Here is a 26,654-nt window from a genome sequence, read left to right as displayed (position 1 = left end):
ATGATGGAGAAGTCCCCGTTAAGAAAATGCCCAGTGTGATTAGAGACTACAGTATGTCAGGGATTTTATTCAACCTAATTGCTAAGAGCAAAAAAAGAAGTCACAAAAATAGCTCCGTCCTCATCAGGAACATGTCAAGATGCTCACAAATATGTGTTTTTTAATGTTATATCAAGTTGTGTGAGATTAATTCACCGTGGAAAATTTAAAAAGCAGCTGCTCTGGAGTATTCTGGGAAAATTTAAAAAAAAAACAGGCCCATTTTTTATTTTATTATTTTTTTTCCGTTATACAAAAAGTATCTTCAGCTGAGATCCTCTGAGACACACTGTCAACAGCCAGCCAGCTCGAACTGAGGAGGGGAAGGAAAAGGGTCCTTGACGTATATGAAGTGAGTGTTTCCTTGACAGACAATTGTGAGGAAGAAGAGAGGGAAGAGGAACAGGAGGCGGGAGTGAGTGGGCGAGCGAGGAAGAAAGAGGTGATGAAGGTCTCTGACATCACAGAGAAACTATTTTACAGAACGCTCCTGCTCGCTGGTGAACATTCATCACACCGGGTAATGCCAAGCAGACAGTGCAAGGCCTCCGTAAGAAGACGTGGACGTGAAGACTCTCTCGCACGCTGATTACAGAGGTGGTCAATCACCGTTAAGGCTAATAACTGGCTGTCAGGGTGAGCATTTATCACATGTGATGAAAGATATGCATGCTTCTAGTCAAAGGAAAATCTTTGTTTATGTCAGGTTTCAGGTGCAATGTCTGAATGAAAGGATGAACACTTGAAGACAGATTAACAAGGAAACAGAAAGTTGTGCAGGAAGAGACGCACGCTCATGTTCATGAAGTGCAAAATGACATTAGGTGCAATGAGGTGCTTGTGTGTGAGGTTTTGGACAGTGTGCTTTCATTTTATTACCTGTCAATGATGACTGGATCAGAGGGCGTCTCGTTTCGATTGCCACAACTTTTCTTCTCGCAGCAGCGACTGATTGGGTGGAAACAGGGAAACAAAAGTGGGGAAACGTCAGTGTTGGAGGGGTGGGGAAGGAAAACAAAATTAAACAGGGGTATAGCCAGCATTTGTCTGGCCCATCCACAGCCACAGGCTCAGACAACTCTGCCCACGGTCAGCCAAAATCCAGGAACACACAAAGGAGGCATGAGAGGGAGGGGAGGAGCGGACAAAAGAATAAAAAAAGAAGAAGAAAAGGTACAACAACACACCCTGCAAACAGTGAGGGACCATTCAAAAGTGAAAAGCCAGCCAGGCAATCTGTCACATTGATTCTGAAATCAAACTCAACCCCCATGCAGCCTCACTGCACATGCACATGCGCACACACACAACACACACACATATACACACACGCACTGTCCCGCAACATCCTACTATTCGTCACCAGTCCTGTCCGAGGAGCCTGCTGGCCAGCCACACCCCCCTCCAAAGTCCCCTTCACTGCATAACAAAGGTGCCCCCACCCCTAACCATCTGCCACCCCTACACCTCGCCTCAACCCTCTCGTGTCCCAGCTTGGCCCTGCCCTTCCCCCCTCCGCCCCCCTGTCAGACGGCCTCACTCCCCAGCTGTGACGCTTGCCCTCTGCCTCCTCGGCTCTGTTATTAGCCAGCTGTGAGTCACATTCGGGCATCTGCTGGCTACACAATGGGCAAGAACCCCGGCCCGTCTCAGTTCCTCTCTGCAGGCCCCAGGCCTCCATCCTTACCCCTGCTGCCTCCGAATCCTGCCCCACTTCCAGACCACATTCATCAGACTCCCCCTTCAACCTGCTTTTACTCATTTTTATCCTTCACCTACCAAAACCCTTCTGTCTTCATGTAAATACTCAACTTATCTAACTTTTTCAACAGCTCTTTAGCTCTGCGTGCTAAACCACACTTGTCATTCTATGTTCACACATGCGGTCAAGCAGCATCCGTCTGGGTGGCAGCAGCATATTCATTTCCTTAAACTGCTTATTGCTGTGAGCTGAGGCCTGGGTCCAAAATCCCAGGCCAGAAAGGAGAGGAGGGAACGAACAGGAGTTACACTGATGATATGCTGCGACGCAGCAGAAAGCTGCAGGGGGGGTCACCACTGTAACAAGGATGATGACAGACAGGCCAGAGTTATAGTTCAACAACCAGGTACATTTTCCAAAAGGGCAGAGTCCCAAGAGTCCATCCAAAAAAATGCACTTCAAGCTGACTAAGAAAAACAGAATGAAAGAGAGTAATGGATATTTGGATTTAGTCCCTGTAGGCAATGATTTCTATCAGCGTGTGTGTGTGTGTGGGGGGGGGGGGGGGTTGAGAGAGAGAGAGAGGGAGAGAGAGAGACACTCACCTGCACATAACCTCATGAGTGAGCAGAACTCTGCACATTTCAGGATTCTTGTTCTGTCCCTCATACGATATGGGCTGAGAGGAGGAAATAAGGACCGATGGGACAGATTCAGTTTCATGTAGAATAAATGAACTCGTTTATTACGGTGAAATTTGAATCCATTCTGGACGGTTTGAGGGAAGTTTGCCAACCTGTTTGGTGACGGAGTCGATAAGTCTTGCGTAAAGATCTTGCTCGGTGCGAACCCCTAAAGTATAAAAAAAATTATAAACATAAATTGGATCTTATTGATGAGTTTGAAAACATGTTCAGAGCATCATAAAGATTTCATAAAAGTGGATCGTTTTACTCATATTACTAAAATATTTCAAGACATATTGAGCCAACGTTGATTGAAAATGATCGTAGTAAAACCACAAATCTCAGAGGGAGTCATTAAACTCTTAAAAACCTGCTCTAAGTACTTTGTAATGCAGATTCTCAAAATAAACTGAGCAGATTTATGGTATAAATCATTTTGTTTTTCTCCAAACTATTTCCCAGAAAATGTTTGTCTGAACTCTGTCCAGAACAACTCAAACGAATGAGATTGTGCACTCTTTTTGTGTGCATGTGAGGGTTTCTTAGGGGATTGAGAGGTATTTAATATTTGACAAACATCGCGCATGTCTTACGTTCAGGACATAATTTACCAGATTCTCACGATTTATCAGGATGTGATTTTTGTTGTTGTTGTTGCTGCCCCAAAGTGAGCAGCGTGACCGCGGTGAATAGAAACCAACTGGTAAAAGGGGACCTGGAGATCCTTTTATACCGTTTTATAAACTTCAACGTCCAAACCTCCACAGTAAATCTGAAGGACGTAACATGCAATGAGTTGCTTCTTGAGAAAGTTTTTTTTTCTTTCCCTCATGAAGACTTTTGAGAGTATTGCTTTTAAAATGGGTTCCTCTCATCAAAGTCTCGATCGAGATGCCTTTGATACTGCCAGAGGGAACGGAGAGCTTTTTGGTGTGTTTGCATGTTCATGTGTGTCTGTGTGAACGAGGGAGCTGCTCGAGAAGACGTCTTTCATCTTCTTTCCCATGGGTGCCTGCGTGATGGCAGAGCAGGGGCAGCAGTGGCTCATGGGAAACAGATTTTTCTGTGCATCCCCAGGATCTGAGTCAGTCGAAGAGATGGGGGGTGGGGGTTCCGATGGGGTGGCAATGCACAAGCCCTAAAGTGGCTGCTTGCAAGCTTTTGAAAATTTAAGGAAAAAGATTAGACAATGAGACGTGGGTAATACGTGCGTGTCATCCTGAACTTTTTTCAGTTCCTGCAGACTTTAGGAGTGAGTCAAACTGATTACACAACTCAGACAGAGAAGTAAAACCTGCATTTAATGTTTGTTCCTACCGTTGCTGTAGAGGAGCTGGAGCTTGTAGTGTGTGCCGTTATTCGTCTTTTCTCCTGTCTGTTCCTTGGAAAAAGACACACAGAGACACACACACGCACCGTGCACACAAGTGAGTACACTGGGGCATTTAAACGTGTTAGACACAATCCTGAAGCTTATCTTCTCCATGGGTCAGATCTAAAATCAGAGATCATGAGCTCACATGTGCTGAATGCTTAAAGTAATGGTTTAGACTTTTTAAAATTGGGGTTTGTGGAAAGATAATGAAAATTATCTCACCCATATTATATAGCTCTTTAAATCAGTTAGAAGACACAAAGTTTAAGTTGGACTCTAATGCTGAGTTAAAGGTCAGTCTGAGTAAGGTCAAGACCAAAGTGGATCACTGCCCAAAACGGCTTCAGAAGCATCACTTTTTTTAATTCCAATTTTTTGGTGTTTGATTGTTTTTACCTAAAATTGCATGGTTATTTACATGTTCAAATATTAAATTTTTATGTTAACTTAAACATTTGTTTAATCTTTATCTAACCAATGCCTTCGCTGTTGTAAAAATATAAACTCTATTTCTGAGGGGTGACATTTTTTAATTTTATTCTAAACAGCAGTCACAGTAGTAACATTTCTTGTGCAGCCTGGAGCACCATACATTCCAGCAGGAGTAAATAATTTCTGACAGAATAGTCATACAGTGTGGAAGATACGGCAGTGTACATGTTTATTAAACAGTGTTCATGTGTGTTGCTGTAAAGATTATTTTTAAATCAAAGCAGTTCTAAGATGGCAGCTGCTCCCTTTAGTCTTTTGCTCATTCACACCGGCTGACAGCAAATCAATCCAATCAGAATTAAACTGTTCCTACAAACTGAGGTCGTTTAAAGAACTATCTACAACAGGTAAGATATTAGTTGTTCATAACCTTTCTACGGATTCAGAATCTTTTCAACAGATCTGAACTATCACTTTAGCTTCAAGTTGGAAGCAGAACTATGATCTCTGACACAGACCTCCTAAAACACTGAGATCAGATGTAATGGTTGTGTCTGCAGCAAGGTGGGGGGGATGTGTGCATGTGTGTGTGTGGGTGTGTGTGGGTGTGTGTGGGGGGGGCAAATTGTGTTCCCCTGCTGCATGTAAGCCTGAACACCAGTCGACCTTGACATAAAAACTTCTTTTCCACTATCCCAGGCATTCACTTCTTCCCTCTTTGCTCCTTTCTAGCAGTTGTTTTGCCTCTTTCTTCCCCTTCCTCTACCTCTCCTGGTCTTTCTAAGTGGTCTCAAAGGAATGCTCTCTGGTCCAATAACCCAGGAGGCTGGCATCACAGAGATGAGCTCAAGGAAGGAGGAGAGAGAGTAAGGAGTTTGGAGAATGGGAAACGAGGTAGTTGCGAGATGGAGCGTGGAAATTAAGATGCACGAAGACGAACCAGAAAGCAGGATCCTCAAAACCTGAAATGAGGAGTGAAACTGAGACACAACAGGTGATGGATGCATGCCTGGCTTCATAAGTTTTGTAAATACACACTGAGGAGCGGTTTATTTTTGCCATGCCATCGCTTTGCTGCTGCATAGTTATGGGGCACAAACAGATGCCAGGGTAACCATGCAGAAAATGAACTTCTCCACTGTCATGGTGGGAGTGTGTGCCGGCCTGTGTGGCACAGCAAGCAGCAACAGTGACAGCTTTCAGGCCTGGCATTAGCACTGCTGCCTACATCAATTACAGCCCACAAAACTGACTTTGAACTCCACTTGGCAGGAGGGTGTCCCCTTTTCTTCCCCAAAGGACAGAGACGCTGCCACTTCAGGAGTGTGTCTCCCACCCCCCACCCCAAACTGCGCCACAAGGCAGAACTCATCCGTCAGCGCTGAACATCAGGCGCACTTCACTCCCTCTCCTCTCTCTATCGAAATCTGTTGGACTCTTCCTCAGTTCGGTCTTGTCCAATTTCAGGAATCTGGCTCCCTCCCACATTAAGAGTATATTGGAGGGGGGGGCATGAAGACACTTTGATGATTAGTTCAGTGTAGATCTTAGCAGGAGCAAGCATAATTTGCATTTTAAAAAGTAGTGATGTCCTCCTAATGAGGCAAGCTGCTAATTAATTAGATATTCTTTTTCAATCCCACATCATCAGCTCATGGAGGGTAAAGCTTGTGTAAACATGTCGCCGTCAGCTGTTCCACATGCTTTGCTTTACTGGGGAAAAAATAAGTTGAGCACCTGGTTAAGCCAGGAAATACACGTCAGATGTTATTAATCAGAGACTGATTCTGGTTTTCATTTTGTTTGATCATTTTTGGTAAAATAAGTAATTTAAACTTTACAGGCAGAGATGGTGAGGAGGTGACCCACACACCTTTTCGTGCTCAACAAAGTCCACAAAGGCCGTCCGCTCCACTTCCACAGGTTGGCCATGTCTGTCATAGAGCGCCAGGACGAAGTGGAAGAAGTTGGACTTGCGGAGGTTTGAGGGCGGCTGCTTCTCAAAATGAGCTCTTGACAAAGCCACTCCACTGAGGACACAACAGGAAGAGACCATCATTAAACATTCAGCTCCACTCTGTGTTCATTTAGCTGTTTGTTAGTTCATTAAAACCACAACTCATTCAAGATGGGACAACATTTTAAAGAAATGTGCATCAAACAAACATTTAAGGAAGTTTTTTACCTGTTTGATATGAAAAGTAAATGGGAAATGCATCTCTCATTTGTAGGATTTAGTTAAAAAAATGCAGAAAATTATGTTTCTGATCAAATTTGTACAAAGAAATTTAGAATAAAGGCCCTTAACCCCACCATGTGCTCCCTAAAAAAACAGGTCTCTCTTGAAAATGAGTTCTCGTGGCTCAATGAGACTAATCTGGATAAATAAAGGCTAAATGAAAAAATGAAAATTAAACTTTTTTAGTCCCTTCTCAGAATATTTGCAGAAGCATATTTTTGTAACTTAATTATTTCTCTCTTGAAAATGAGTTCTCGTGACTCAATGAGACTACCTGTATAAATAAAGGGTAAATGAAAAATGAAAAATTTATATTTCATCTTTAAAGGAATGACAGTTTTCAATTTCATTCAAATCCAAACTTAAAGCTGGTGTCAGTGAAACCAAGCAAATATTAAAATCAACTTACAAGAAAACTTACTTTTGTCAAAAAGTTTTAAATATTTGAAATGTGAAAAAAATCATCCAAATGAGCAAGAAAAACTGGTGAAACTGAAAATAAAAGATTATAAATTAAATAAACTGCAATCAGTAAGGAGTAGGAGGATCATAATGAAAATGTAAAAAATAAATATTTCTAAGATCAGTTTAAGATTTGTTTTTTAACTCGGCCTAAAAAAAAAAAAAAAAGTGAACGAAAATAAAGTTGTTGTTTTTTTTTTTTAAATCTGCTCAGATTTTCAGTCAGTTTAACTTCAGGTTTCAAATGGATCATTAAAGAAATCAAACTGGATTATTTGTGGATCTTGCTGCTGCTCATGTGGACAGTAAAAAAAATACAATAAAATCTGCGACTGAAATTAAAAATAATTTGTTTGTTTTATTCGTTTTGTTTTTACAATAACACTGAAGTGGTTGTAAAGTTTATTTAAAGCCAAATTTAAAAAATCCTTTTTTTGTTTGTTTTTGTTTTTGCCTCATATAAAACTTTGAGAAATTGTTCGGATTTTCTTGTTTCCTGTAATTTTCCAGAATAGTGAACTTTTGAACAGGGCTTTATTTCTGTTTTTAAATAATAAACCGTTTACATTTGAGGCAGATAATATGTTGTTTCCGTTTTACATCAGTGAGAGAGGATTTTTTTAATTATTATTATTGGCTTTAGTAAAGAGAAGATAATATTAAAGCCCATTCGTAAAAAATGTGAAAAAGGAAACGAAAAACAACAATTATGACTATAATGCGTTTATGTTATTATTTATTTTACAAATAATTTGTTTGCTTTTAATCAAAAAAGTATTTTATGTGACTCAATATAAAAATCTATATTTTCCCTCCCGTGCTTTTAACCAAAAGCTTAATGACAAACTAAATAATAACACGCTGAAAAGTTTAAGTATGGTTTGATTCTTCTGCAACAAGTTTTGTTGTTATTGTTGTTTTTTTCTTTATTTCATATATTTTATGGTGTATAAAATATGTGGTTCGGTTTTGAGAGAATCCGCTGCGTGAAAAGGTTTCGGGATTTTAAAATATATACATGAGAAAGTTGCGTGCGTGGAGGAAGTGAGTTTGTTTGTTTTTACCTTTGCGCAGCAACGTTCGCATCCACCACTCCAACATTACGCACCCAGGACCGGACCGGATCCATCTCCACTCCAAGGTTCCTCTCTTTTATTCCACTCACTTCTCGGATCAGCTGCTCCTGGATGCCGAACATTTAAAGCCCTGCCCTGATCGTTCGATGTCTCCCGCTTTTGAAATTTAATTTAACCTGGCGGTAAGAAAAGAAGATTACACCTAAAGCGCTTGAGTCAACAACAGAAGGTCCACTTCACTTCAGGGGCTCCTCCGCGCAGCTTCAGCAGAGCTTTGAAGAAGAAACAACTGATGCTGAGGAGGTTCGGCACGAATCCACACTGACTTTTTTTTTTTTAAGATTCAAACGATGATGGGAGATCTAGTTCTCCGCAGCTTGCAGACATTGTCCGAGCGCACGTGTCCTCAGTCCCAGCTGATCATCTCCTCAGCTCCAAAACACAAGCTCGACCTGCATGGAATTATTCTTCCAAACTTCCTCGAGCGGAGAAAGTCTTTCTTTGTCACGAGGCCCAGATGGGATCAGCGCAGTGGATCCTGGGGGGTGGACCAGGAGCCTTGGAGTGAACCTCTGTCCTGAAGCATGAATGAGACTCTCAGCCGGGATGGAGCGTGGAGGAGGGGCCATGTGCCATATGGGGGGTGGCGATTGTTGATGCTCTCATTGGTTTGGCTGTTTGGACTCCTGCCAGATTCAGCATCCAACCGGTGAGCCAGAACTTTTTACACACAACTTGGACCAGTTTGGATCAGAGTTTTTCTTTGATGTGTCAGTGGAAGTTGTTTGATGGAGCTCAGATTGTTGTAAAAAGTAGGAAAACGCCCTTAAATGTTTGCAGTTTTAATACTTTTTTTATATTTATTTTACTTTATCAGCATCCTATTCTGTGTGGTTTCCTCTCTGCATGTTGGACCCTTTTTATTTATGTCGGCCCAGTCATTCAAAGCGCAACATTTAACGCACGCGCGCGCCCCTCTGAGCGCAGTGATTCGGCTCAGGACGCATGGCATCAGTGTCAGTCCGAACAATGACCGTCTGGCTGCTCCATCAGTCTCCTGCAGCAGCAGACCGAGCTGCACTCTGATTGGTCGGCTCTTCTGACTGATGGAGCCCCAAATGAGTTCTTCATCAGCTGAAGAGAGCAGAACCCTGACTCCCTGAGTCCTGAGGTGAGAATGGACCTTCTCTGTTGTCAGCATAAAGTTTGTTTAGCTCCATTAATTTTCCAGTCTAATCTAGTTTAATTTACTGCTTATTTATTGTAATTTTATTTATTATCATGAGTTCAACTTGTGTCTGTTTCTGTACAAAATTAAAATACATTTTAGGGACAGTTTGGAGAGTAAAACTAAATTCTGCTTCTGCAGCACTTCTGAAAAAATGTTGTTTTTTTTCCTTCTTTGTCTTTCTCTTTTCTGTTTCTCAATCTCTGCCCCCTTACCCGGACTATTGTCTCTGTGTTGAATTTGTGCTCCTGGACAATGAATGTAAATCCCCCCTCACCCCCACCCCCACGATCCCGCCTCAACCCACCATCTGCCATCAGGGGACAAAGTCAGATGTTCCCCCAATTATGAGCGCAGTCTCAGGGAATCCTACGGCCCAGACTGCACCTTGTCGCCTTGTCCACTTCCACTTAGATGATTGACAGCTGGACCGAACCCCCAAACCACGAGAAAACCTGCAGAGGACACTTTGACCGCATCGGTTTAATTCCTTTACTCTGTGCAACATGTTAGATTTTACAGTCTAATAAAAAAAACTGCAGACTGTTTGGGTCTGTTAAATTCCAAAACTGCCGAATATTTGCAGAAAATGAATGATTCTTGAGTCCAAAAAGTGAATTAATTTGAAGGTTAATATTCAAATAATGAAGCAAGTTAAAACATTCAAATTTGAGTGTTGTTTTATATTGAATTCTTTGCTTTGAGTTGATTTTTAACACCCAAACAGGTTTTGTTGTATTAGATTAATAATGTGATATGTAAACCAAACTGAACTCTGCCAAATAACTTTACTCGTTATGACTGGATTAAAAGTTTCCCAATGTGCTTTTCATACTTCATTACTCCTGAGGCCAAGGTAAGCTATACTTTTATTAGACTTTCATCCATTCATCCATTATCCTTACCTGCTTCTTCCTTTTCGGGTCGTGGGGTCACTGCTGCCCATGAATGTCCAGCCATCACTGTGCGGGAGGCGAGGGACATCCATTTTGTACCATCTGTTGAGCATGTGGTTGAATAAAAATTGGTTTGATCATTTACTGTCTAAAAATATGTTTTTTTGTGTGTAACTTTCTCCTTGCAGGTAATAGTTATTTATCTTTTTTGATTATTAGGGATAATTATTAAGTACTTTGACAATAACAAAAAAGCATAACTATTATTCAAATTTTTAAGGTAATTACTGAAATGTATCCAAAAAAGTTAAGTAGACTTTTCCTCTTTTCTTTTGGTATTTCAGAGCTGTCGACAGATACTCTTTACTAAAAGTATTAAGGTAAATATACCCATAAGTGCAAATTATTAGCTCAGCTTTTTTGGGTAAATTCAATAGGTTTGTTTTAACAGTGCAGGTCTCCAGTCCATCACAGGGACACATAGAGACAAACAACTGTTCACTCTCTCACTCATAATCAGCCTAACATGTATGGTTTTGGTCTGTGGAGTACCCGGAGAAAACCCACGCGTGCGCAGAGAGAACATGCAAACCCCACTCAGAAAGGCCCCGGGACATCCATGAAGTTTGTGGTGAGGAAAAAACTCAAATAAAGTTCATTTGTAATAAAGAAAGATTATCCTGAACTATATTAAATGATGCAGTTTGAAGGCAGTTACTCCAGTTTATTTTAGATTTGATTGATCTAGAGTTCTGAAATGTGGGTGTGCACTCAGTGTAAACAAAGCACTCAAAGAATCAGCTGAAAAAAAGGAGGAAGCTTGAGTCATGTGGCTGACCTGCACTTGTCACTGCATGTCGTCTGCAGAGGTGCAAATCTAAAAGTTCTCTGACTCATAGTCCGCTAACTAAAAACACAGGCTTTGATCACAGTAAAACTTTTTTTTTTTTAAGTAGTGTAAGATGACTCAAACCTGTTGATGTTAGGTTGATTCTATCAACCTGCTCAACTAGCTGCTGCTGCTGCGTCGACCTATCACGTCTTGCCACATGTACACGTAGTCAGCCAATAGCGTGCCTAAGAACTCTCCGAGACACACCCACATCAGACAGGAAAAAACTTGTAAATTTTATTAGTGGACTTAAAGTTAGCAGAGCCTAATTGGTCCACTGTGTTTACAAAGTTGGCGAAAACGCTAATCCAATAAATGAAAAATTAGCTTCGCTCTTAGCTGTTAGCGGATAAGCAGAACCGTGCCCACCACTGGCAGTCTGTGTGGTGGGAATGGACAAGATGGTTGTTAAGAATACTGTTCTGGGAATCAAACAGGGTGGTGGAGCACCAAAGACAGGGCTTCAGCATTTAAATAGGATGGGCTCTCAATACAATATTTTCTTTTTTTTTAAACTCTTAACACCTGGAATAAAAAAAAAAAGTTTGGCTCAATCATCCAAGTCAATAAATCACACAAAAAAAGTTCAATCACGTCATCTGGACAGTTTCTGTTTTTGGAAGGAGATGTTTCATCCTTCATCTGAAGGACTTCATCAGTCTGAGGCCTGCCAACAGGATCTGTCGTATTAAGTAGCACCTTGTTGACGTGTTTCAAACCAGTCTGCTGTTGAATGGCTTTACACATACAAAATGAAGGACCATCAATCTAAAACAATTGATCATCAGTGAATAACAAGGATTTTTACTAAAACTTTTTTAGTTTTGGACATTTGTTATGATGCGTAACCATGGCAACGAGGCAGTTCTCTACAACCAACAGCAGCTGATTAACGTCTCAAAAGCTCAAATAATATCTCAACTACAGCCCCGAATCTCAAATAAGTTGAAAGGATGTTCTTTGGACGCATTCTCATCTACCTGCCAGCTGTGCTCAAGTGCCTGCATCCACTGTGATCCTGGAACTAACAGGAAACATGGGTCATGACAGTGGAAGGACAGGATCGTCCCTCTGCACCTACAGTTGGCTGTCCGCAGCGACGAGGAGCTCGGCAGACTGCTGGGAGGCGTGGCCATCGCTCTGGGAGGAGTTCTGCCCACCATTAGGGCGGTCCTACAGCCTGGGGGAACCGAGAGGTCAGCCAAGTCTGGGTGGACGGATTGGACGGCATGTGCTGCCAGTTTCTTAGGATCCACTGTGGGATGGATCTTTACAAGAGATCCTTCCTGTCTACAGCCATCAGCATCTATAACATCTCTTAATGAAATGAGGATAATAAGTTACAACAACAAATAATTTCCCTTTGGGATTAATAAAGTATTTTTGAATTGAATTGAATTTGAATTGAACAATCAAATGTTATAGACAAAACCAAACCAGCTGGGCCACAACCTGGCTAAAATGGTTAAAGATAAACTTTTGCCTATACTTGTTATGAATTGATGAATTATTGTGTTAGACTGATGGTCCTTCATTCTGCATGTGCAAAACCACTCAACAGCAGACTGGTTCGAAACAGCAAGGTCTATACAACATCCAAATGTTCCATCCTTCATCCTTCGAATGAAGGATGGAACATTTCTTCCAAAAGAGAAACTGTCCAGATGACGTGATTTAACTTTTTTGTGAACACTTGGATCTGTTCAACTCAAATATTACTTTATCTAAAGACTGTGACACGCACTGTAGGCCAGACGAAGGTCAGCCTCTTTACACCATCTATAACTTGTATGATTGTGTTCAACTTTGACACAAACTTTACTCAACAAATCTGTAACACATCCAAAGCTGCCAGACTCATTGAGTGGACATAAAGTAACTTTCTTTTTAGTGTGTAAGTCAAACATTTATAATATGTGAATATTTGTATTTTTAAAAAGCAAAGTGTATTCTCATTTAAGCTTTCTTTAAGCTTTAATTTTTCCATCTCTTCAAAGAGCGGTCTGCAGCTCACATCATCATTTGGTGAGTTTGCGCCATTTTGACGTATTTTATTGAAAAGATCAAATAAAAATCTGTTTAGTATTTGATTCTGTGCTGCGGGGGGGACGTCTGTCCTCTCTGCAGCTGGAGGTGTCCCGACGCTCCACAACTTTCTGTTGAAGTGGTTCTGATTTGATGAAGCGGAATGAAAAATGGGGGATTAGTCCAACAAACGTCTTTCTAATCAGTTTAACCCGCTGAGGCCGCCCGTGCGTTTTTTTTTTTTTTTTTTTTTTTGGGGGAGTGTGTGCGGGGGGCCAGAAGGGGAGTGGGGGTGATTGGGGGGAGGCTGGAGGTGTGGAGGGGATCAGTGACTGCTAAACCAAACAATGGGGTATCGTGTGCCGCTCGTCCTCTCCAGCATTCCCCCGCTCCCATGGGACGCGCAGAGCCACTTTGTGTGGATGGCACTGTGTCCACGGAGGTCAGGAGGGGCGTGGCGTGTGCGTGCGCGCGCGCGCATGTGTATGTGTGTGCGCGCGCGCAGCAGCTGTTTTCCGTCTCTCTGTGCAGAAAACAACAGGACTAAAGCGACCCACCACGTCACCTATTGATCGCAGTATATTGCGCTCATTTTTTTTGTTTGCGCATTTAGAGAAGGATGCAGATCCCTGCGGGACTGTCGGTATGTGCAATTAAAGCTGCGCCGCCTTCAGCCTCATTTCTCAATAAAACCATCACTTTTGCAAGCCTTAAGATTCATAACGCTTCATTCCAATCTGAGTCCCAAACAACTGATAACAGATAATGTAACTGCGACTGAAGGGCCCACTGGTGGACACAAACTGTGCCACAAGTTTTAAAGGCTCATCAGTATGAACTGCATAATATCTGAATGAGACGTTTGTGGTTTCTGGTCAATTTTAGATTCAGTTTAACATGTTGGAAACTTTTCCCCTTCACTGCAGACTGTTTGACTTGAAATAGGCAGAGAAGTGCAGGTGTTTCATTCCTCCTGTGATTTCACTGATGCCATCTTTGTGTTCTTTATCTAGTTCACTTTTTTCTTGATAAATTGACCTCCAATATAAAGATTTTAGACAGCAGTTGTGATACATTTCCCTCTCATTAAGCTGCAGTCTGCTGTCAAGAAGCAGTGGTCATATTTCAGTAATTTAACTAATTTCATTTTTATAATTTTACTAATTTAATCGTTTTTATGTGAATGGTTATTTATTAATGAAACACCAAAAATCAAACATTAGTTAAAAACTGGCATTTAATCTCAAATCACTCGTTTTCTTCATGGTCTTGCAGTCTCAAAAAGTTCACATAAACTTTTGAGCACTTTGTTACTTGAACTTGAACTTCAGCTGCTTTGTAAATTCATTCAGAAAGCAAGTCTTTCAGAAAAGTTTCAAAATGTTACTGATAAAGAAAGGTTTTAGTCTCAATAAAAATGTTTTATCCAAAATGTATTTAACATGCCAAAAAGAAAGTCACACCATTTTTTTTCTCCAGCAGACAATTGTCAAGCCAGTTTCAAAGTTAAAATAAATCCATTTTCATAAAAGTTTTGTTAGATAATTGCATTTTATTCTCAGGAGGCAAATTTATTTTAAGTTAAAACTAGTTTAAAATAGTGTTTAAATTCAACATAAAAGTTTTAGCATATTTATTGAAGATATTGTTAAAGAAACTCTAACTTTATACTCAGGAAAACTATATAAGTCCTGTTTGTTGATCATAATGTTAAAATGAATCCAGAAATGAAATTGCCTTATTCTGTTCCTTTGAAAACTTGTGCCTTACCACCATCTACTGGTCTAATTATGAAAATCATTTGAAACCCTCAATAGTCTCATGTCACTCAGAGAAAAAACTAGATTTGTAAAGAATTAATTTATTGACAACAAAAATCCAAACAATCTAAAGAAGTACAATTTAATTAAGAACAAGCTCACATGCAACCAACATCATTTAATAAACCAAACCTTTTAATTTGATTTTATTATTTTGCCTCATGGCTTCCTTTAAAAAAAAAAAACATGCACACATGCACAGAGAGAACATGCAAACTCCACCCAGAAAGGGCTGGGATTTGAACCAGGGTAACCTGCTCACTGAGAGGCGGCAGCTCTACCAACTGCGCCACTGTGCTGCCCTGACAGATTTAAACCCCCAAATTTATTCTGTGTGTTTTCTTTATTGTTTTTTTAATATCCATGTCATCTGCACTGTTTACATTTTTCTGTCACCTTCTGTTCCAGCTGTGTCCCTCTTTGTGCTGACTCTGCTGAATTCTTGGTTTGATTTCATCCAATTTTCTGTCTTGTAATTTTTCTATTTTGAATCGATGCATGATCTTTTTTTCTCCTCAAGTGCTTTTAGTCAAAAGCATTTATCTTAACAGAATGCCTTGTCGGGTGATTTTTGGTCAAGGTTTATGGGTGTTTTTATTTTCTTCCTCAGAGAGAGCTGAATGAGGAGCTGATTTGATCCTGCATGTATACTGCATGTGCTGTGTGGTCGAGGTCATCTGTGTCTACCTGAGCCGAGAGCTGATAAGCATGTAAAAAACAATTCTCGCACGCTGTCCATGGCAGATTCTCATGACTGGGCTCCATGCACGTAGAACTTCTATAAATCTGAGTAACCTGTTGTGAAAGTCGGCTTTGCAAGTAAAACCAGTTAAAAATCTTCTTGTGTCCTTGAGTGTGGCTTCTTTAAGTAAGTAAGATGAAGAGAGGATTTTTTTTTTATCTAACATGCCTCCTTTAAACATTTTGTTAGTACTAAATAAACTTGTCCAGATGACATTTCATCTTTTTGTTGCTATCTACCTGGATGACTGAGCCTACAAACCTCTTCTCTTTTTTGCAAATGATTTGTTAATATTAGTGAACTAATTAAAAGCTTGTCAATCAATTTTTGCCTCACAGGTTGTTGCAGATGTTGCTCGCAGTCCGAAACTTGTGCACGATGGGAATAGGCCAACTTTTCTGAGAATCACTTTCAGATCCTCATCAGAGATCAGATCTGATGAACACAATACATTAACAAAACTGACAGAAACATTTTAAAATAGAGACCTGTTGCGTTAATGGAGCGTCTGTAACGTTTGGGATATGTTTGGATCAGATGAAGCGTGTTGTCCATGTAGTCAGCTGCGTGCACCACGACATGGGACAGACTGTGAGGCTGCTTCAGGAGCTTCAAGTTGTCTGCAGGTGCTGCTGTGTCTCTCACACTCAATGCTCCTGTGTGCAAAGAAGGCAGATTTACCTTCATTTGTTTATTTGAACTCTGTTTCAAATGTTGGCTTTTATACTAACAGTAGGTGGGAGTAAGTGCAGTCTGCGTCCACATTCGTCTTAGCTTTGTTCGCATACTTTTCAATAAAACTATGACTCAAATTCTGAAAACACACAAATTAACATTTAGTTTATGTCAGTTTTAAACTGTAACAATTTGGGGGGAAGGTACCAATTCAGGTCACACAGTTACAACATTTTACATTTGTTTACATAAATACAGTGATCATTTAAAAGTAAATTCAACTTGAAGATATTAAATGTGGATTAAGTGTGGCTGTACGGAAGCTCGACGGCACTCAGACTGAATTTGTGGAGCTGCAGCAGGGAGCTGGAGCAGCTGTTATCAGGACTGCAGACTTTCTAGCAACACACATGAAAGGGAAATAATCTTGGAGAAGCTGTGAGCTCGACTTTTGGCGTAAAGGATCAATTCGGCTGTTTTGGAGTTCCATCAGAGGAATATATACGAGCGAGACTTTAAAAGGCAGAAACAACAATTCACGAGTTCTGCCTGACCCAAACTGTGGCCTTGATGGCGGACTTATCTCAACTCCTCCTGGAATGTTTTGAAAACAACAAAGATGCTTTGTCTGTTTCCTCACAACTCCCTTCCCCAAGGCCGTGGACATGTAACCGAACCTCAACCTAGCTGAAGATGAATGTCACCTCTTAAATGGACAATGGCCGGGGGGCGCTCTGGACTATGCTACAACTTTCCCTGAAAAATTCAATGTCTTCACCGGCCTATCTGTACATGGATAACGTCTGTTTATGTTGCTTTGCTGTGGTAGGTTTTGTGATGCCTCAAATCATGCCCTGTCTAGGACACGGCATGAGAGATATTTCTTTATACCATCTCTCCTCATGTTTTCTTCCCTTTTCTCATCTAAACAAAATATTATTCTGAATAAGAATAAGAGGGCCGTGCTATTTATAGTTGCAGCTTCGTGCACTCCGCCCATCTTTCGAACGACTGTACGTACATATTCTCGTTATATCTTGGTGCAATGACAATAAAGTTTATTATGATTCTGATTCTGAAACTGGGATCATCACACTAGTCAGTGTGTAAATCCTCACCTGCAACCTGCCATTGCACAAGGTTAGACCCACAACCAGAAAGTTCAGGTAAATCTTCATCTCTGGGAAATAAGAATGTCACTGTGGGCAAATAACACCTTTAAACCTTTTAGGTCATCACAGCTAAATTAAAAAAATATAAATAAATAAAAAACAAAAAAAAAACAATCACTTGAAATTAAAAATACAAATTCATCATGAAGAAATGTCAGACTAATGATCTGATGCACCGAGCTTCTGCTGCTGCTGACGGACTGTGGGTCATGATGGGTTAAATGGGGTCAACAGAGAGGTGGGGGTGAGGGTTTCACTGCTGTTGTGGTTTTTGTTATTTTCTCATTAAAGTTCCTCCTTTACCCTGTTGGGTAAGACCTCTGGATCGCATTGCTCCCCACACCCTGACAGATGATTTGCATATTAAGTCACAAAGTCTCGTCAACTAGATGACACAAGCCTAAAATATTTTTTGAATCCGTCATGCATTTGTTTGTTTGTAGCTTCTGACTCGTGAATAAAAACCCATGTTTAGGCCTATACTAAAGCTAAAGTTATCAGACTTGTAGTTGCAGCAATTTTTCTTTCCTGTGCAGTTTATGATGTTTGAGAGAAAATGTTTTATTGTCAGATCATGTAATGATCTTCCACTGTTTTAAAATGCAGTCATTGCTCATTTAAACTCAAGGAATTGGTCTTGGTATTTATTTTATGTTGTTGAATTATTTATTTTATTTATTTATATATTTTAATCGAAAAAGATTTTCACAATAACAAAGTCCGGATGTTTGTTATAATCGCAGTCCTTCTTTGTCACAAATGTCCCAAAAACTGTTAAAAAGTCCAAATTGACATTCAACCTTTATTTATACAGGTTTATACCATTGAGCCTCGGGGACTCATTTACAAGAGAGATCTGATTTTTTTACAAAGAGTGATGACAACAATGGATAACAACAACAACAATAGACAATCATAAAAGAGGCATTCTGATTTAAATTTTATATATATATATATATATATATATATATATTTGACTGATCTGCGCTTATACATATACAACAAATTTGCAAATGAAATGTGTCATGCAATGTATCACATATTACTGTGTCACCATCAGTTAAGATTATTTTTTTTTAAATAATTCACATAAAAAAGCACCTCAGAAAATCGTCTTTTTGTGTTCTCAGTCAAAACCAACAGTATAATTTAATTTGTGAAAACAGGACACGGGCCCAAAATTATAGGAGGAAACTTATTTGATAAAATAATTACATATCTAAGCACTGTAAAAACAAAGAACAACTGGGGGGAAGAAAAAAAAACAAACAATATCCTTATTCTTGAATGTTACAGTAGAATTCCTTGAAGCACTCTTCTTTTTCGAGGAATCGTTAGACGTCAGTTGTCTCTTGGTCTGAATCATATTGGGTGTTATTGTTAAGTTCAGACAATTCTCCTGTTGAGCCTCACCAGGAAGGCCTCAAGTAACCTTATATTTTCTTAAAAGCTGTGAGGAAATTTTTAAATAAAAAGGTCACACCAATCAATGCATCCATGTCGTGTTTGTGAGATTAGCAGCAGGTGTGGTTCCTGAGCGGGAACTCTGCTGCATGAAATGTTTCTGATGGGGAATTGGGTGTGTGTCTGTCTGTGTGTGTGGGAAGGAGGGGGTGTCCACTCAAAAACAAATGCACTTGAGAGTGCAAGAAAACATTTTGTGTTCATCTGTTAAAGCCAGTTTCAGATCTCAAAGATCATTTTTAATAATCAGACATTTTTGACCAAAATACAAAAAATGTCCCAAAGTTGAACAAAACATCCCAAATTAAACAAACGTGAACAAAATCTCTTTTTTCTGTTCAAATCGTGACAATGAAATTAAAGAAATTGTTTCTTTAATGAAGTAAACATCTAAAACAGCCAAATTAGAAGAACACAATGGGAGAGGTTAACTTCAGGAACAATTGGGCCTTACTCTTAGTCGTTGTCTTGGGCTTTATTTGCAATATTTTAGCAAAGTTCTTGCCTTTTAGCATAACTTCTTTAAATTAGGAAGAAAACTTTGTCATACATAATTTGGAGTTCACCAGTCAACTTTTTGCATGCATGCATACATACATACATATATACATACATACATACATGCATGCATGCATGCATGCATGCATGCATGCATGCATGCATGCATACATACATACATACATACATACATACATACATACATACATACATACATACATACATACATACATACATACATAAAAAATTATTTTCTTTACCTGTCACAAGATGAGATCTTCGCTTGAGAGCTCTGAAGACAACAGAGACATTAATCAGGTCAGTTACAAATCTATTACATTTTACAAATTTTGCAGCACACAGGCATAAATACCTGGATTTTGAGCCAGTGAGAAGTTAAACAGCCATTCAAAAACATACAAACAAAACTGAAATGGTAGCGCACAAACTGTAGCAATTTTATTCGATTAAATATAATAAGCTAGAGTTGCTATTTGTCTAAATAATATAAATAATAATAATAACAATGATAATTTTGCTTTGCTTGACTCATGCTTGACACAATTAAAAGGTGTTTTGCTAACTTATTAACCCTGTCTCGTCAGGAATGGACATGAATTAAAGAAGCACTTAGCTAAGTACTGATGGGTTCAGTAACCACAGAAACAAATCTTTCAAACACTCAGCATGAAAATTGTGCTGATTATATCACAAACATGGATACATGCACGGTACAATCCATCAGAGAAACTGTAAACATTTACAGATGTAAATCCACTGAACTCAACTTATATTAAAACTACACCTATATTAAAAAAAGATGAGAACATTGTTGCAGTTGTGACTCACCTCACAGATAAAAGATGGCCTCTGACCATGGGAACACCTCAGGGTCCCCCAGGAGGAGATGAAGAATGTCGCGGAGAAGAGGGGTGTCTGGATTTCTTTCCTCGACCTCCTGCCTCAGTGACCCAGTTACAGATAGAGGATGGAGATGTCTAAAAATTCACTATTGTTCAATGAGTTTTTGTTGCTTATTTTAAATTGCTGTGACAGCAATGTTAAACTGGGTTGACTTCAAAAGTTATTCAGTTATACAGTTAGTTTCAGGGACTTTCTGTAAAATCCATCTAGTGATTTATGAAATATTTTGCTAACAAACAAATGGGATTGTCCCCAAGACTTGATGTTAAAGTTTTAAGTGGTTTGAATATGGATTGTGAACGACTCAGAGCTACAACCACACCATAATGTAGCTTAAATATGTAAGATCAACTGAGTTGAAGCTGTTTTTTTTTTTTTCTAAGGTGAGCTGGCTGTGGTGGCCATCTTGGATTGGGTTTAACCCAAAGTTAACAAGCTGTACATTATTCAATCATTATCTTTGCTAGTTTCTTTAGAATACGTTCAATTATCAAGAGATAGTTTGCTAAAAGAGAGAGCTGGTTGCACTAGATGTATTAATGATAAAAAAAAAAATTTAACACAGTTGTATACTATATCAGTTATAGATCTGAAGGGAAGCTGCTGACTTCAACAAGCTTCTGCCCAAACAAGAAATCTGTGCAGTTGTTTGCATGACTGTAACTTCTGATTTATGGAATATAAGGAGTTTTTATTTATTACTTATTAAGGACTATAACAGAGCCTGGTACGAGCTGCAGAAGTCCATCAGAGCAGCAAAAAGGGCTCACTCAGAAAAACTTGAAAGCTACTACCTCAACCAAAATGTGCAGCATGTGGCAGAGAATTCAACCTGTCACAAACTACAGGAGAACCACTACAACCACAGATCCCCGAGAGGCCATCGTTCCAGACGGCCTTAACACAATCTATGCCAGATTCGACATGTTGAACACAGACACACCCTCAAGGGCATCCTGTGACCCTGCAGACACTGCCTTCCAGGTGACACACACACACACAGGTCCTGAAAGCTCTGAAGAAGTTGAACCTCCACAAGGCTGGGTGGCCTGGTGGAGCTCTTCCCAGACTTCTAAAGGCTTGTGGGGAATAACTAGCTGGAGTATTTGCTGACAAGGTAGGCCTGTGATCAGAAGGTCGCCAGTTCAACTCCCCAGATATATATACGTATGTATATACATGTATACATAAATACGCATACATAAACTCATGACATATACAAAGTGCTGCTCACAATATTTCTTAAAAACCAAAGCTCTCATATCCATTTTCAAAAGTTACTTTAATACTTTGCATTCATCTGCCAACATTTACAATCACATTTAGAGGTTTAACAAACAAATTCATTACTAAAAAGTAACAAATCACATTTGTTTAGCAGTTAAGCTGGTCTTAATCATAAACTGGTCCCAACAGTTACCTATTTTATAGGTGGAGTATCAGTGCATTATACATATTCCTTTATGAAAAACAACTATTAGAAACTGACAATCAAAAACACAGATTTGTCCAAACTTTTCACAATAAAACAAACCATTTATCAAAGTGCATTTTATGACTTCAGTTTGATGTTTCATTTCAACATCTGGTAAAATGTAGGAGCTGTTACAGCCCTCCTACTCAGTGAACAGCAGATGACCAGAGAAGAAGCTGTCACTCGTCAGTCCATTGGCACCATCTTTGGCCACCAGCCAGACTCTGTCTCTCTTCTCAAGCTTGACGAAGGTGCTGCCGCTGGCTGTGACGTATCCACTCTGCTTGGTGGTGAACGAGTGCAGAATCAGCTTCCCATTATGCAGCAGATCGATGCTGGCTGCTTCCTGGTGGATTGTGCAGTGGAACTCAAACTCATACACCCCTGGGTGCTCGCAGGTGAAGTAGCCAGTCTCAGTGTTGTAGTTGTTCTGCCCATTGTAGATGACATCTTTGAAGGAGATGGGGCTAACAGCTTCAGGGAAGTCACTGCCGAGACGTACGGAAAAGGCAACTTTCTCTTCCATGCCAGGGGGGCCGGGAGGGACTGTGTGTAAAAGCCCATAAACACACTTATGCTCATGAACATTGCACTTACAAAATGTTAAATTATACTGCAACATTAATAATGTTTATACTTCAGTAAAAAAGTAAGTATATAGATATGAGGAAGAAATTTACCTTGTGGTCCTGGGGGCCCAGGTGGACTTTGTCCTGGAGAAAATTAAAAGAAATGCACAGCTTTTTAAGAACTCTAATTTTTACACAAGTTAGATCCTTTTTTATTAAGTATTACATTAAACAGCTTATATAAATTTTGGTGCTGGAAATTCAACAGACGCTGGTCACAAATTTAAAAAGAAAGATGAGGGGAACAAATGTAGACTTATTCACCAGTGATCCCTATTGGCTGAAAATATTGTCGTGAACTTACTGTTCTCCTTCCACGGGCTGAGGTCAAATGCAGGAATTTTGTCACACTGGGTGTAACCAGAACCACGAGGCCGATAGAGGAAGGGCTTTTCAGGTACTTCGGTGATGCCAGTGTTGTCACAGATGATACGAGCCAGTGATGTATCCCTCAGTGATGCCCTCTGCGCTTCAGTGAAGACACCGTGATTCTCCCACCAGAGGCTAAAAAACGCTGTATTTTAGTTTTATATCTCTGAATGTGAAATAACACCAAGCATGACTATCCCCAGATCTTTAATATAGTTTTGTAATTTTCTATCTGCTCACCGGTCTCCTTGGCGGATCTTTTGGAACTGGTTGGAAATAAGGCAGGCAAACAGGGGTCCCACTTTTCCTCCAGTGACGAACGGCTCAGCTATTCCCCCCAGCCATGGATCAATGTTGTCAGGTGTGCCATACAGATCCAGCAATTTCTGAGCCAACTCCTTGTTGTTCAACACTGTGGCCAACTCATTCAGACTCTTGGGCTGAGACAGTCCACAGAACTTACGCCATTTGCCGTAGCCTAAAAGAGGCCAACACAGAGTTTAGGGTGATGCACAAACTACAGTAGTTTATATTATATATGCATCAGGCAATTCAGACTTATATCAACAGAAACAAATAAATACCAGGGAGTGCATGGTCTCTGCCTCTCTGCATGTTCAGTGATCCCAGATCCAATGCCAACTTCATGGAGAACTTAAACAGCCTGTCCCTCAGCTCATCAGACAATATATGATCCTGGGTGTTCAGCTTCGCCCTGGAACCCACCAAGCCCCTCAGGATTGGGTCTATCCCACCTGCAGAACACCAGTTAGAAACCTGTTAGACTTAATGGTTTTACTCACTGCTTCACAATGGGTTAGGAAGTTCAATGTCTTACCCTCAAAGATGACCCTCCATGGTGTAAACATGGATTTGTGGATGACCTGTGTGGGGTAAGTAGGATGATTCTGGTAGTTTTCATCTAAACGAAAGATGAAGGGTTGAACCATCCCATGGGCAAAACGGAAGGCAGCTGTAGCAAAAATGTTGGCAATGCCAGAATCCACATTTTCATCATAACCGGGGTAGGTAGACAGCTTCTTAGCCATGACATCTGGGCCAACAATGTGGCGAAGCCAGTCTCTGAAGGTGATAACCTGAAATACAAAAGAGAAATTGGGTTAACAAACTGAACATATCTGAGTTTGTAAACATATCCCATTGTCTCCATGTTTTCAAACCTTTGTCTCTGGGTTTGTGCTTTTCATGTCTCTTACCTGGTGGTACCCTCCCATGATCTTGCGTGCTTCCTGGTAGAATTTCTCTCCATCCCAGTGTGGGTTGAGCTGAGCTAGGGCTCGGGCTAGACGGTTGTGCTCTCTCATAAACAGAGTGTGTACAGAAGTCAGTCCAATGTTCTCATCGACACGATCATCACCTTCACGGCGAGATGGAATAAAGAGGCAGGGGAATATGTTATCAGCTTAAGGAAGCCTGAATATTTACTTTTTTTTCTTTTTTTTTTTGAGGTTTTACAAAAAGGGTTTATTTTGTTATCTCACCAGCAATAAAGCACTGCACCTCTTGAGCATTTTCATCATTGGTGATGCGGCGTCGGGTGGCACACATGTTGGCCCCCATGGTGGAGAAGGGCAAAAGCTCACGGCCATTGTCATTATAGTTTCCATTGACCTTCAACAGGCCCTGGTCTGTATTCAAGTCCCGAAGCAGGCGAGCCTTGCTGTCGTCAGCTCCATAAACCTGACCCACATCAAGGAAGGCTGTGAGCGTGTTCAACTGTTGGCGGGTGGTGCTGGAGCCAAAGATGTAGCCTGTGTTGCCAGAACCACAAGTTGGAGAAGAGCGGAAGAAGGGCATGCACTCCTCTGTGTGATCGCGGGGGTCATTCTTGGGGAACTGTTTAAAGTGAGAGATGCTCAGCTTTCCAGGTGTTTGTGTGTATTTCAAATATTTGTCTTTCATGTAGTTAGTTAGAAAGTGACGTTGAAATGTTAAAACCACTGACCTTGATGGAGTAACATGGCTCTGTGTTGGCGCAGGTCTTATCGCAGTCAATGCCCATATTAAATGATCTGATGGCTGGAGAGTGAGGGGTGAAAGTCAGGTCGTGGTCCGTCCACTGAGCAAAGATTGTCACCAGGAAAGTGTAAATAGGGTCGCCTTTCACATCAGCGTTAGCTGTTGCCAGGATACGGTTGGAAACATCCCTCACCTGAGGACAATATTGAGACAATGAGTTCAGGTGTTGCTGTGTCATTGTGCTGCTGTGTAAAAATGATAGACTATGAGAAGATTATACCAGGGGAAGGAGGAAATTGTTGATTTTCTTCCCATCAGTCCAGCCTTTAGGAAGAGAGATTCCATCTTCATACTCAGCCGGCAGCCAGCGGGCAAAAGGGATGTTAGAGGCGCCCCAACGGGGATTATTCCTAAATGAACAAGGTAAAAAAAACACATTTTTACTCCTTTTATGTTCTATATAAATGGATCGATAGTCCTTCAAAAATACAATCATTTAGAGCCCAATTAAATCAGAAACAATTTTTTTTTATTCATAAAATATTTTTATTTGTTTATTTATTTATTTATTTATTTATTTATTTATTTATTTATTTATTTATTTATTTATTTGCAAATTGTTGCCTCACTTGTTATTGCAGACACCGTTTGCAGTCCGGTACACATTCACGTTGGTAATATTGGCACAAGCTATTTGTCTTGTTTGTGCAGAGCAGCCTGTAAGTCTGGCTATCACTTGCAGGTCATCATTTGAGATCAGATCTAAGGAACACAAGGCAGGAAACAGAATTAGTTGTGGCTCTGACCTTTAAAACAAAACTGAAAATAATAATGACTACAGACCTGTAGCATTAATGGAGCGTTTGGGACGTTTTACCAGGGACCTTTTGATCAGATGAAGCGCGTTGTCCATATAGTCAGCTGCACGCACGAATCCACGGGACAGACCTTTAGGCTGCTTCAGAAGCCTCAGGATGTCTGCAGGTGTTACTGTGTCTCTCTTCACCCGGTCAACACTCCTGTGTGTGGAGGTCAGACTCATGAATACACTGATTTACAACATTTGCCTTCACTATAAAAAGCAAAACATAAATTTTTCTACACTCACGTTTGTCGGGAATAAGTGTAGATTGCATCCACATTGGCTTTAGCTTCGTTCACACACTTTTCAATAAAACTTTGGCTCAAATTGGCCTCTGAAGGTAAAGGGGTTAGACAATATTTAGAGGTTAAACAGTTGGTAAAAATAAATATGTCTTTTTTTTATTAATGTTACACCATTACTAAACTTTGAGTTGGCTCATATGCATTAAAATAAAAATTGAGTAAACACACAACTAAATAAATAATAGTGTAAGTACTCACCGGTCACCTGGCATAGGGTAAGACCCACAGCCAGCAGACCCACATAAAAATTCATCCCTGTAAAATAAAAAAATTACAATAAGCAAATTTTATAATAACATTTTCAGTCTAATCTGAGAAAAGACTGCTTAGTAATACTAGAATAACAAGTTTTCAAAATTAAAAAAGTCACCTATAGATAAAACTTGAATCTTTCGATGACTTTCTTCTTCCAGTTTGTCTTCTAGCTGCTGCAATAAGTTACTGCTGCTCAGCGTTTAACTCCCTTTTTCTTTTATACATCTCAGCATGTCACGTCACATACTATGTCGGGAATTTCACTCTTTAATTAGTTGATTTTCTGGTTCCTAGTTCCTTCTCCAAAGTACATCTTCAATGTCAAGGAAACACCCACGTGTCATCAGCATGACAAGATAATTATCTCTTTATACAGTAGGATTTGCTCAAATTTCAGACCAATTTCAAAACTTCCTTTCCTGTCCAAAATCTT

At 40.1% G+C, this 26,654-nt stretch overlaps 2 protein-coding genes across 2 annotated transcripts; both read right to left on the bottom strand.

Annotated features, from left to right (window-relative positions):
- Positions 1-914: 914 nt before the first annotated feature.
- Positions 915-8,133, bottom strand: LOC119413073 (transcription factor COE2-like). Its single transcript, XM_037680085.1, has 6 exons — positions 8,000-8,133; positions 6,108-6,264; positions 3,745-3,808; positions 2,538-2,593; positions 2,347-2,420; positions 915-987 (listed from the first exon to the last, which is right to left on the bottom strand). The coding sequence occupies exons 1-6, from the start codon at positions 8,131-8,133 to the stop codon at positions 915-917; spliced, it is 558 nt and encodes a 185-aa protein (XP_037536013.1).
- A 13,830-nt stretch (positions 8,134-21,963) lies between these two features.
- Positions 21,964-26,219, bottom strand: LOC119413355 (eosinophil peroxidase). Its single transcript, XM_037680399.1, has 14 exons — positions 26,165-26,219; positions 25,908-25,995; positions 25,643-25,818; positions 25,429-25,561; positions 25,080-25,209; positions 24,786-24,992; positions 24,322-24,676; positions 24,037-24,197; positions 23,658-23,916; positions 23,404-23,574; positions 23,060-23,297; positions 22,755-22,954; positions 22,502-22,534; positions 21,964-22,367 (listed from the first exon to the last, which is right to left on the bottom strand). The coding sequence occupies exons 1-14, from the start codon at positions 26,217-26,219 to the stop codon at positions 21,964-21,966; spliced, it is 2,610 nt and encodes an 869-aa protein (XP_037536327.1).
- Between the last annotated feature and the right edge of the window lie 435 nt (positions 26,220-26,654).

The sequence above is a fragment of the Nematolebias whitei genome, chromosome 8 (assembly GCF_014905685.2).
Source record: "Nematolebias whitei isolate Nwh7 chromosome 8, NemWhi1, whole genome shotgun sequence".
NCBI lineage: Eukaryota > Metazoa > Chordata > Actinopteri > Cyprinodontiformes > Rivulidae > Nematolebias > Nematolebias whitei.
Note: the sequence above shows the minus strand (reverse complement) of the source record. Positions and strands in the feature narration are given on the sequence as shown.